At 59.5% G+C, this 12383-nt stretch overlaps 1 protein-coding gene across 5 annotated transcripts in view; it reads left to right on the forward strand.

Annotated features, from left to right (window-relative positions):
• The first annotated feature begins 1828 nt into the window (after positions 1-1828).
• DDC (dopa decarboxylase) overlaps positions 1829-12383 on the forward strand; it is a 30683-nt gene continuing 20128 nt past the window's right edge. For 2 of the 5 annotated variants that reach the window (XM_016198333.2, XM_016198335.2), the window contains exons 1-4: positions 1829-2029; positions 3682-3795; positions 6077-6196; positions 11129-11263. In XM_016198333.2, coding sequence (XP_016053819.2) covers positions 1829-2029; positions 3682-3795; positions 6077-6196; positions 11129-11263 — 570 coding nt within the window. The remainder of the gene's footprint in view (positions 2030-3681; positions 3796-6076; positions 6197-11128; positions 11264-12383) is intronic. The other 3 variants (XM_016198337.2, XM_016198334.2, XM_016198336.2) reach the window with 3 other exon arrangements.

Here is a 12383-nt window from a genome sequence, read left to right on the forward strand (position 1 = left end):
TGAGTGTCTGTTTCTTTCTTGAGGCAGCTGGTGCTCCGAGAACCCAGGCATCGCGCTGAACTTCGCACAGTCCCTCCCCCTGAGCCCCACCTGCGCACGGCGTGGGCTGCCCCGGGATCAAGCCGATAGGGGTCACTCGAATATTTAAAGGTTTAAAAAAATACTACGCAGCTGTAAAAAAGAAGGATCTGTTGCCCTTTGGGACAGCGTGGAGAATATTATGCTGAGCGAAATAAGCCCGTCAGGTATCCCATGATCTCACCCACACGGGGAATCTAATAAACAAAATAAACTGACGAACAAAATAGATCCAGAGATACGGAGGCAGGGAACAGACTGAGCGATCTCAGAGGGAAGGCGCGGGGGTGGGGGGAGAGATTAACCAAATAACTGACATGCATATATGCATTAGAGCTTCTGCAATCTCACCGAAATAGCAGGGGCGAGTCCAGTGAGCAAGCTGTTTGTGAAAGGAGGACTCCAAAGGGCCGAGAAGTGTGGGAACCCGGTGAACTTATCAATCAAAGTGTCAGGATAGGGAGCGAGTCAGACAGGAGCCGGGACATCAAAGGGAGAGGAGGGGTAGAGCGGCCTCGTGCATTCCTGCACGTCTGCAGGGCCTAAGGTAAAAATCTTAAGCCGAAACAGGCTTCACGTACTCGGACTTAGGGTCATCAGGTCGCTGACTCCATCTCAGGACATCACTCAGCTACGTGGGCGACAGTCCCTCCTGGCACGTACACGGGGCGGTTCACCCACGGGGGTTGGGGGGCTGAAGGGACAGGCGCGGAGGAGGCCGGGAAGACCGGGCCGTGAACACTGAGCTCGGTAACTGACCAGGGGGCTCCCCCGCAGTGCCCACTCGGTCCGCCCCCCCCCCGAGTGTATCTCTACACAGCCAGTAAATCGCTTGCTTTGTTACGCTTTGTCTCTTGGTTGAAATTGGCCTTAATCGAGACGGGAAACAGGTATTGCGTACACTCCCTGGACTAGATCAAGAATTAAGGAGTCTGCCGAACGATTTCCCTGACCTTCTCTAGGACCCTGGTGGGTTTGCAAAGGGACTTAATCTAACGGTGAGAGAATACGGCCCTGGCTTTTCTGACCAATTCCAACTGAGATACTCACTGGTTTCTGGGAGCCAAACAACAGAATTGCTGAGGAGGGTCCACTGGAAGCTCCTGTGGGACGTGTTTTTATGGTAGAGAGCCCGGTCACCTTGAGACGGGTGATAGGAAACCGAAATGGGGATGGGACGGAAGAGAGCCCGGGCTGAAGCCCCCTTTCCTCTGACTCCCCAGTGGCCAGAGCAGCCCAGCCCCGGCCCTCCTGTGGCCTCCTCTGGGCCCTTCCTTGTTTCACTGCCCCAAGTATATTTCTGCTGCGGCCAATAAACTTGCTGGCTTTTCTACACTTTGTCTCTTGATTAAAATCTTTCCTTCAAGAAGACTGTCATCTTACCAGTGACATATTCAATAGCTGGTCAGGGGCCAGTGTCATCATCACAGTTGGCACGGACATGGAAACGAGTGTGTCTCTCCCACCAGTGTGGACAGTGAGAGCGCCAGATGTGGCGCCGTCTATAGTTGACCAGCTGGAGAGCGGTGGAGGCGTCGGCCAGCGTCTCCAGCTCCAGGGTCACTTCCTCGGCTTCCGCACGTAGGAGAGCTTGCCTGACGTGGGACCTCGTGGTCCCCGGGGCACTTGGGGCACTGCCCAGGCGGCCCCAGCGGTCAGCCTGCTTGGACACCCCCACTCCCGTGTGGTTTCCTGTTGACCAACTGGTCTCCTCATCTCTGCAGTTTCTCTCCCAAGGACGCCCAGCACCATGGACGCGACTGAGTTCAGGAGGAGAGGGCGGGAGATGGTGGATTACATAGCGGACTACATCGAGGGCATCGAGGGACGCCAGGTCTACCCCGACGTGGAGCCCGGTTACCTGCGCCCCCTGATCCCCAGCTGTGCCCCCCAGGAGCCGGACGCCTACGAGGACATCATGAAGGACGTGGAGAAGGTCATCATGCCGGGGGTGAGTGTTCCCGCGTCAGGGTCAGGAGGACTGGCGTCGATGGGGCACCTGCCGGGCCCTGGGGGTTCCCATGGAGCATGTCCCCTGATCCTCGCAGCCACCCCTCTGGACAGACGCCCTTGTCATTTCTAGTTTACAGCTGAGGCTCAGAGCGGTTAGGCGATTAGTCTAAGTTCACACAGCTAGGAAGCGATGGAGTCAGGATGGCAACCCAGATCGGGGGGCTCCCAGGGCGGTGAGTGTCTTTCCCTGGGTCCGTCCCCTGCCGGAGACCCTGCTGTGTGAGCGGGCGGATGTGCCGGGTGGAGGCGAGAGCCCCAGGGGTGGTTGGAAGTAAGTCCGTCGCTTAGAATGCAGCGCAGGCCTGCACTCCACGCTCACAGAGGGCAAATCGCATGAGCGCGGGAATGTTTTGTTGATCCGTGTGAGAACGGGGACTTGGCTCGTCTGCCCAGAGTCACAGTTCGCGCGGTGCATGGAGGGCCCCGGACAGGTGTGGGCAGAGCCTCGGCGGCGGTCACCCCGCGTGACTCCGAGGTGGGCGGGCAGTCCCGGGTCAAAGGGCGCACACTGTGGCTTCATGCCTCCACAGCAAGGCCTCCCTGCCGGGGGTCACCTAGGCAGATGTGGTAGGAGCGGCCCCCGGCCCTGCCTCCCGCCCATCACCTTGAGACCGGACGCCAGCCCAGTGGGGCCCCAGCCCTGGGACCTCACCGCTCAGGGGCTCGGCCCAGATGCTCCTCCCCAGGAGTGTCCCTGACATTTGCACTCTGAGCCCAGCACGGGTGGTGCTGGCGTTGCCGACCGGTCATGCAAACACGCTACGCCCTCCGCGTCACCCCCCAGGGGGATGTGTGTTAAACGTCAGGCTCTGCTGCCATGTGCAATACCACCAGCCGGGCGCTCGCACTGCAGACCCCTCCTTCCCGGGGCTCCGAGGCCTGGGTCCGAGATCACAGGGCCCACAGACCCGGTTCCCGGTGAGGGTCTCATCCTGGCCTGCAGACGGCCAGGGTCCTCACATGGCCCATCCTCCCTCAGGTCTAATCTAACCCCGCCCCCTAATGCTCTCACACTGTGGGGGGCATCAACTAAGGACGTGTCCCCTCACGACAGGGGGGACAGGAGACTGTGGAATTCTTCCTGCAGGTTAGATGGGGGCCTTCCCTGCCAGAGCGGGGCTGGGCAGAGCAGGGCTTTGGGGCGGTGTCCCTGTGAGGGAAGCCCAGCCCGCCCCCTGCTAGCTGTGTGACTGCAGGGATAGTCGTCAAGCTCTCTGGGCCCCGGCTGACCGAGGGCCAGTTTAGGAGCATCCACCTCAGGTGCTGATGGCAGCTGGGGACAGAGGGATGAAGGGGCCGGAGGGAAGGGACTCAACAGGGGAGGGCGGGGTGGCAGCGAGACCGGGTGAGGAAACCTCCACAATCAGGCCTTTTTAGATTTTTTTCTGATTTAGACTTTTTGTTTATACTGAGCAGTTTTAGAAAACCAGGTTTCCAACACGGAGCTGGGCCTCGGGTGCGAGCGGCTCCCGACACGCACTCCTCGCCAGAATGGCAAACACTTGTTTTAGGGACGTCCCTGGCTGTGCACACTGAGGGGCTGGGTCATGGGGGCTCCTCTCATGCCGAGTGACCGCCATCCCCTCGCAGGTGACCCACTGGCACAGCCCCCGATTCTTCGCTTACTTCCCCACGGGCAGCTCCTACCCGGCCATGCTCGCTGACATGCTGTGCGGGGCCATCGGCTGCATCGGCTTCTCCTGGGTGAGTGTCGGGGAGCCGGGTCTTGCCCTGGGGACGTGGTGTGTCTTCTCAGAGGCCTGAGTGGGGGGCAGCGCCCCTGGGAGACAGGATGAGGGTCTGGCCCTGGCGAGGGGGCCTCATGGGGGAGTGAAACACAGGGGCCTAGAGAGAAAGGCACCCTTCTGGAAAAGTTATCAGCGACCACCAGGCACTCTGCACAGCCAGCTTCCTCAGAGCCACGTGGTGTGGATGAAAATCTCAGTCCTGGGTGTCCACGGCCAGGCCTGGGGATCTGAGTTTCCACCAAGCCGACCAGAGGGGTTCTGTAGGATCTGCAGTTGGAGAAATGCCACTGCCCTCGTCCCATCCATCTGCTCTCAGCCAGGACTTCTGTACCGGGAGAGGGTCCCCATCAGGAGTTTGGGCTCCTGGGGCCAGCTCCTGTGTCCACCTACCAGCCAGGCCCCCGTTACCTGGGGGCAAATGCTAGAGAGACCCCTGCTCAGGGGGCGGGCGGGACTGGCCTTCCCTCCTGGCTTTCTGCTCCCAGCACAGCCCTAGAGGGAAGGTCCTTGCTTTCCCAGGGCCTACCGGGGGTGCAGAGCCGCCTACCCACTGAGTCAGGGTCCTAGGCTGCTGGCCTGGAGGGGATGTGAAAGCCAGGGTCTGCCCTCAGCCTCTGGGTCCACGGCGTCCTCTTGTCTGGGCCATGGAGCTGGGTTGGCTCGTGCTGAGGCAGGGCCTGGGGCTTGAGCTGTGGGTGCTCAGTGCCCAGCAGACCCCATCGGCTGCCCCCCCCATGGGTCGGAGGCGCAGGCGGTGGTCTTGGCAGCCTCACCCAGACAGGTAGGGTTGGAGGGTGCCCAGCTGTCTGCCCAGGACTCTGACCTGCTCTGTCAGGTGCCCGAGCCCTCCCTGGGCTGGCACAGCAGCCGGGGCATGGCCACTGTGACCCGGACGACCTTCCTATGTCCCTCTGAGCTCACCGCCTCTGAAGCAAGGACTTTTGTCTCCTTAGATACCGCGGCCAAGGTCACTCCGCTCTGCCGGCCAAGAGCCGTCCTGTCCCTTCAGGGTACCCGTCGTGTGTGCCCTTTCTGAGACAGTCTGGTTTTTCTGGGGTGCGGAGGCAGCTGCACTTGTCCCGGCTGCTGTGCCACCGAGACCTGGCTCCTAATAGCCGGTGCTGGGTCCCACCAGAAGCCGGGATTAGCAGGGACAGGGAGAACCCTCCTGATGGGCCTGATGGGCAGGGCGGAGAGAGTCCTGCCTGCTGTAATCAGCCATGCGTCCTGAGCCCCTGCACATGGGGGGAGCGCAGGGCCCTGAGCCCCACAGTGAGACCCACGGGGAGGGAGAAGCTCGGTCCATCTCGGGTACAGCCAAGGCCGACCTGCCCCAGGAGCAAAGCTGGGCAAGCTCTTAGGCCACCAGCTCAAGAGTGTCAGCGTTTCAAAGGCAAGGTCAGATTCAGGCCCCCAGCCCAGCTCCTAATTCAGTCCCAGTCCCTGTGACTGCACAGGGGTCCACCAGGGAGCCTTTCTAGACCTTTCTTAAGCAAGCAGATGGCTGGCTGAGCGAGCACATGGTGCCTATGACCTGCAGTGGGGTAATTACCGGGGCACTCTGTCCTTACGGCCACTGTGCCGCAAGTCCTGGTCAGAGAGCCCCTGTCTGACACGTGTCCAGCGTTGCAGAGCATCCAGGGTTGGACGATTTTAACCTGGGTTGGGAGGAAGATTGAACCCTGCTGCTCTTAAAATTCTGCAAGATCTGGCCCCTGTTCATACACCAGCCCCTAGAGAATTGTGGCAGAGAAGGGCAGGGACGGGGTGACACCCCCAAGAGGCCAAGTCTGCGGGTGGAGGGCAGCGAGGTCACTGGTGGACACGTGCAAACCCTCGCACGCGGCGAGCACATGGCCGCCTGCGGCGGATCTGGGATTGGGCAGGGGTGAGGGCGCCTCCATCCCAAGCACAGGAGGGAAGGGGACACTGGCAGGCCAGGCTCTCAGCCCTCCAAAGTGGCCCAGGAAGGCCTCCGAGCTGCTGGAGGCAGGGGCGCTGCCGGGTCCCCGGGACCAGCCTCTGTCACTGTCTCCCTGAAACTCCAAGAGGGGAGGCACACCCTCCGCTGAGCACCCCCTGGGGATGGGCCTTCTGCAAATGTTTAAAAGCTTCTGTTAAATTGATAAAATCTGAGTCACAGCAGTAACAGAGCTGTCCTGTCTGTGCGTCCCTTTGTCACAAGCTGACAGGAAGCAGAGGGCAGCTGGCCGGGTTAACTCCTCTCCTCCCCCCAGGCCGCGAGCCCCGCGTGCACGGAGCTGGAGACGGTGATGCTGGACTGGCTGGGGAAGATGCTGCAGCTGCCCGAGGCGTTTCTGGCCGAGAAAGCTGGCTCGGGGGGCGGGGTGATCCAGGTGAGGAGGGAGGGGGCATCCAGCCCCCGGATGCGGGTCACGGGGCCCCAGCTGCAGGGGAAGGGGCTGGCGTGCTGGCTGTGGCCTCTTGTTTCTCCTGGAGGAAGCGGAGCTGAGCTGAGCTGTTAGGAAAACTGGGTCTGGACTGGGATCTGGCGCCATCTCTCCCTTGCTTCCCCAGGCCCTGCTGGTGGTAGACGGAACAGTGACTGTCACCTGGCAGGTGCCCAGTGATAAAGCAGCAGTGACTGATGCACGCGTTGGGTCCCTGTCTCCGACCACCACGCCCGAACCCTTTCTGGGCATTTCTCAGTTAATTCTCACAACCATGCTATGAATTCGGGGCCGTATTTCAATACCTGTATTTACAGATGAGGAGACTGGGGCACAGAGCAGGGAGGGGGCATGCCCATCGGCCCCCGCTGCTCAGTCCAGAGCTGGGTCTGAGCCACGGCTGTCTGACTGTGGAACCGTGGTCTTTGCCACCACGCAGGGAGGCCCTCAGTGCTCCCGTGGCCCCGTGGCTGTGTGTTTCGAAGGCTCCCACAAAGTTCTCCATCTTTTGTTTGTATGTTTGTATGTTTATTCTCACCTGAGGTACTTTTTCCTTTGATTTTTAAAGGGGGGGGGGAGAGAGAGAAACATCAATATGAGAAGGACACATCAACTGGTTGCCTCCCACATGTGCCCTGACCAGGGCTGGGGATCGAACTGGCAACCCAAGTATGTGCCCCTGACCGGGAATCAAACCCACGACCCTTTGGTCTACGTGCCGACACTCTAACCACTGAGCCATGCCACCCAGGGCCAAAGTTCTCCATCTACGGGAGCCGGTAGTTCACGGGAGAGGCTGCCTCTCCAACGCGCTCACCGAATTCCTTCTGTTTGTTCACCACGCACCATTGAGAGAGGCTGTGGGACAAAACATACGTCGGGGACAAGGCAGACAGGAAGGCCATCTCGGTGGACGTCCGCCCCACCAGGGTCTGCAGGGCAGACCCACACGTGTGGCTTCTTCATTGCCTCGCAGGAAGGTGGACTCTCCTGCCAGGAACCCTCCGCCCGATGTCACTCCCCTTGCGCCAGGTGTGTGGTAACATGTCGGGGAAGCTCGGCTCGCTTTCTTAAGACGTTGTCTTTGCAAAGGCTCTGAGGACTCGATGAGGCAGCTGCTCTCCTGCCCACTGGACCCCGAAAACCCGGAGGCCTCGCGGCGGGCGTGGCCATGGTAAACAGGGAAGGCAGCCCCGGTCCCGTCCCGAGGCTGCCCACCCAGGCCAGGCCTCTCACCTCCTGTCTGCACTGGTCTACGGGGCTGTAGCCCAGCTTGGCGCCTTGGAGAACCTCCCCTTGACGTCTCTGGTTTCTAGAAGGTTCCCACCTCCTTGGTCACGGCCCCTCCTCCACCTCCAAAGCCCACTGAGCTCCATCTTGCTGACCTTCCTTCATGCACATCTCCCTCTGACGCAGATGGTTCTCTATGTTTAAGGAGCCGCGTGATTAGATTGGATCCATCCAGATAATCCAAGCTGATCCCTGTGTCCAGGTTCTTAGCCTAATCTCATCAGCGAGATCTCTGGTCCCTGTAAGGTGAACAGTCCTAGGTCCCAGGATGAAGACCAGACAGATTTGGGAGGCCCTTACTCTGCTGGACACGTCCAGTGTGTGGGTGACTGGACCCTGTCCCTGGAGCCAGGATTGGACAGATGGCAGGTGGGCCTGGGAATCAGCGCTCTAAGGTGTCGCTCAGGTGATGCTGACGCAGAGATCTCTACCTGCCTTGCTAAACGGGCACATGCAGTGACGGATGGATGCCTCTGGGACCGCTGGGCCCAGGCGGCGGGCCCGACCCATCCCCTGTCCTCCCTGCCTCACCGGTGTCCCTCCTACATCAGTGACTCTGAGTGGGCAGCAGATGAAAAAGTCCCTGTGAGGCGAGCGAAGCTTCAGGAAGCTGTGAACAGGCTCAGACTCAGCCAGCAGCAACATTTCCTCCCTGACGAGGAGTGTTTCCCGGACAGGACAGTTTTCTTCTGGTCGGAGGAGCTGCCCCCGGCCAGCCTTCCTGCCTCCCAGGACTGACACGGATGAAGCCTGTGGGCGCTCCACCAGCTCACCTGGACCATTTGCTCGGGTGACAGTGTCAGAGCCGTGGGTGCCACCAAGGCTAAATCTCTCAGTTATCTTTTCCTTAAGTTCAGTTCTGTTTTCTAGAGTCAACAGAAGCCTAGAGTTTGGTGGGATTAGTCCTGGGCGCTCAGGGCCGGGGACTCACCCCCCTCAGATCCGATGTGCTCCGTTTGCTGGACAGGGCAGGGAGGGAGTCTGTGTTTACGGCAGGAAGCGCCCTCCTGGCTGACAGGCTGATTGTTGTAATTTGTGAGGCCCCAGATCGCTGAGCTTGGTGACAGCCTCGGCCCCCGGATGCGGGGGGATGCGGGGGATGCGGGGCCCCTGGGAGCCGTAATCACAGCCGCCGGCACCGGAGCCGTGACGGGCGTCTGAGGCAAATGTCAACTCACCCTCCGAGCTGGACAAACAGGCTGCAAATGGCCTCTTAATTGGGTTTGAAAGCGCTCGTGCAAGAAAAGCCATTTCCGTCGTGTGTGGGAGACCCTTGAGCACCGGGGCTGGGGGGCCGTTTCCGCTCCCGGCCGGGCAGCCTGCCTCTCGGTGGGCTTGCCATGGCAACCTTTGTCTGCTGTGACAAGGCAGAGGTGTCACGATGCTCCCAGCACAAGAGCGTACAGTCCCACCCCGCCCGTGGCAAGAGTCTGCTTCAAGCCCAGGGCCCAGAACCCACTGTCTCCCCTGAGCCCGGAGCTGGGGTTCGACTGAAAGGGTGTCCCAGGGCTTTTCCAAAGTCACGTCTGTTGCCTGAAGGAGGGGGGTCTTCTCTCAGGATGTAGACAGAGCCCAGAGGAAATGCCTAATGAGCTGGCGTGGCGGGCCCCAGACTTAGAATGTGGCTTGGAGCACGTGGACACCGCGGAGCCATGGGTCACAAGAGAGGCTGCGGCCCCCCGAGAGGGCCGGGGTCAGAAGTTTCCCATCCAGGAGCTGGGCCTTCAGGGAGCCTCTCCACCTTCAGGGAGGATGTGTGAGGTTCCAGGACATGCAGAATGTGGGGACAGGAGAGGACAGGGCCGCCCAGTGCCCCCACCCAGAGCCCCCGTGCCCGCCCCGGGCTGCTCAGCCATCCTGCTGCGGCTGCTGGCTTAGCTTTGCTGGCGGTTTCTCGGACCGAGTCTAAAATCACCACCAGGGAAAATGGGGCCTGAGGAAGGTGTAAACCCACTGCCGAGGTGGAAGTAAGAAGACTGTGTACGTGTGTCTGCCATCCGCACGTTACAGCCACGAGTAAACGCGTCTATCTTTAAAACTAGCCTGTCTTCCCCGGGGATGTGAGTTGGTTTAAAAGAAGAAGTGAAAGCAGTAAATTGGTAAATAAAGTAGGAAATCAGCATCAGTGCAAGAGGATAGCTGTGAACAAAAGGTTGACCCCTCGTGTTTTATTGAGTATTTCTCTGGAAAAACTCTAAAATCTTGTAAGTCCTTTCTCACAGTCAGCAAAAATCCTGCTGAGTTTTTAAAGTTTTTAAAACCTTTTAAAATGTTTCTCTCTGACACGGATCCTGCTCAGCTCCTGGGCTGCTTGTAAGATTGACTTACGGCTCCGGGGTCACGGCAGCAGGAACCGGGGAGGCTGCTGATGCCCGTGGGGAGGCTCCGGGCAGCCCGGACGGGACGGGCATGGGCGGCTCCTCGCCAGGCCCCATGCGCCGCGACGCGGGGGAGCAGGGCCCCCTCTGAGTACTGCTCTCCCCCCGGAAGGCGGCGAAACTTGAGAAGACGGTCACCCTGCACATTAAGTGGGGTGACATGCTGGGTGCTGAGCCCACCTCGGAGGAGTGCAGCCGGCACCATCCCCCACTGTTCTGCCAGAATAAGCTGTTGGCATTAGTTGTGCCCCGTGCTTAGGTGCCACAGCGAAGTGGCACAGCCCGGCTGCAACAACAGAGGTTGACCGTCTCTCAGTCCCGGAGGCTGGACGTCTGAGGCCTAGGGGGCGGCAGGGCTGGTCTCCTTGAGGCCTCTCCCCTTGGCCACCAGGTGAAGTCTTCTCCCAGTGTCCTCACCCGGCCACCCCTCTGTGTGCACCCACGTCCGTGCCCCCCTCTCTTCTCCTCAGGACACCAGCCAGAGTGGATGAGACCTGGGTCTGAAGACCCCCTTTAAACTTAATCTCTTTAGAATCTTATCTCCAAACTCGGTCGGTTCTGAGGTCCTCGCGTTAGGACTTTGACATGAGGAATTTGAGGGGACGCAGTGCAGCCGCTGACACTGGGCGCTGAGGGGCCTCCAGGGTGATTTGTGAGGCTCGAGGGAAATATACCCCTTTTATTTATTTTGGTTAATCCTTGCTCTAGGATATTTTTCCCATTGATTTTGAGAGAGAAAGTGGGGTGGGGAGAGAGAGAGGGAAACATCGATGTGAGAGAGACACACAGATTGGTTGCCTCCCACACGCACCCCGACCAGGGCCTGGGATCGAACCTGCAACCCAGGTACATGCCCTTGGCCGGGGATTGAACCAGGGACCCTTCAGTCTGCAGGCCGACGCTCCAACCACTGAGCCACACCAGCCAGGGTCCTAAACCCCTTTTATAAGCAAATACAATGCCTCCGTCCGAGGATGATGCTGGCAGAGCCAGGCTCGGCGGCTAGTCCCGGGGCCCCGCTCCCCTCTGATAGAACTGAAGCTGAAGCAGCAGCCACAGGGAGTTCAGAGTTCTGTGTGGAGCAGGTGAGCCTCCTAATTTCAGATTAACCTTTTAAGAAACATAGAGATTTAATAAAGAATCTCCCACAGTTGAGGCCCAGACCCCCTGCTGTGCTCTGAAGGGCATGTCCCCCTTCTCTCTCATTTAGGGAAGCGCCAGTGAGGCCACGCTGATGGCCCTGCTGGCCGCTCGAAGCAGAGCCACACGCCACCTCCAGGCCACCCGCCCGGGGCTGACGGAAGCCGCCATCATGGAGAAACTGGTGGCCTACGGCTCGGACCAGGTGAGTGTGTCCCCCCGAAGCCCCCCCAAGCCCCCATGATCTGTGTGTTTTGTTTCATGTCAAAACAAAACAAGACCACGCAGCACCCTATCAAATCTAAGAAGTGTCCCTCGGGTGCCACAGAGATACACAGAGAAGGTGTGGGCCCAAGGTGGGAACTTACTAAACCCAGTTGAAAATAAACCTGCTGCGAAGCCACAGTGACCAGTTCCATGGCCACCCACCCTGGCCTCCCCGAGACCACCCGGCCACCCTCAGAGCGGCCTTGCGGGGACCGGGGGACACGGGGCTCGGACCCAGGCTCCTATCCCAGCTCCGTTGTTTTAAGTCCCATGATCTCTGGCAAATCATGTGAATTCTCTGACCCCCTTTCACCATCAGCCCGGGACAAAAGCACGTGCCCTGGGGGTCTCTGCTCCCCCAACTGCCCTGAACTGAACCCGGACCGGGTTAGAGAGCTGCAAACTGGGGGGTCCCTGGGATCCCACTGACCAGCCGTTTGAAAGGGGCTAGAAAACAAATAGGATTGTCTGAGAACAAACAGGAGGAAAGAGAACTGAGCAGCAGAAAGTGAATCCGAGAGGGAAACCATAGTCAAAAGGTCACTAAAGAGTATGGGCGCCCCGCCCTCAGGAATGCGGGCTCCGCCCGCCCGGGACAGCCGGCGGGTGTTGCTGACACGTTTATCTCGAGTGCATTTTTAACCCCAGCATCTCAGCTGCGGCAGCTTCGTCCCAGCTCATAAATACTGGGTGTCCCCCCAAAAATGTATACACACACTTTGAATAATTACAGCGGCAGTGTTTATTAAAATACACTTCATTTTCATTTAACAGCTACCAGCTGTTGCAGTGTGTATACATTTTTGGGGGACACCCTGTATGTGCGGCCTGAGATAGATTCAGTGCCCGTAGCTCAGCGCTTGCTGGGGAGGGCCCTCCGCCTGTGGGTGGTCTAACCCCACGCCTGAGACACCTGCGAGGGGAGAAAACGGGTCATTGGTGCCTACACCTCCCTCGTCCCCCAGGGCACACGAGGAAACTTGAGATCGCGCGTGTAGGCGCTCAGTAAACACCCAGGGGATAAATCGCTGTGAGTGTTGGGGTGCAGCCTCTCCCAG

Source organism: Miniopterus natalensis, chromosome 10 (genome assembly GCF_054644295.1).
Source record: "Miniopterus natalensis isolate mMinNat1 chromosome 10, mMinNat1.hap1, whole genome shotgun sequence".
Classification (NCBI taxonomy): Eukaryota; Metazoa; Chordata; class Mammalia; order Chiroptera; family Miniopteridae; genus Miniopterus; species Miniopterus natalensis.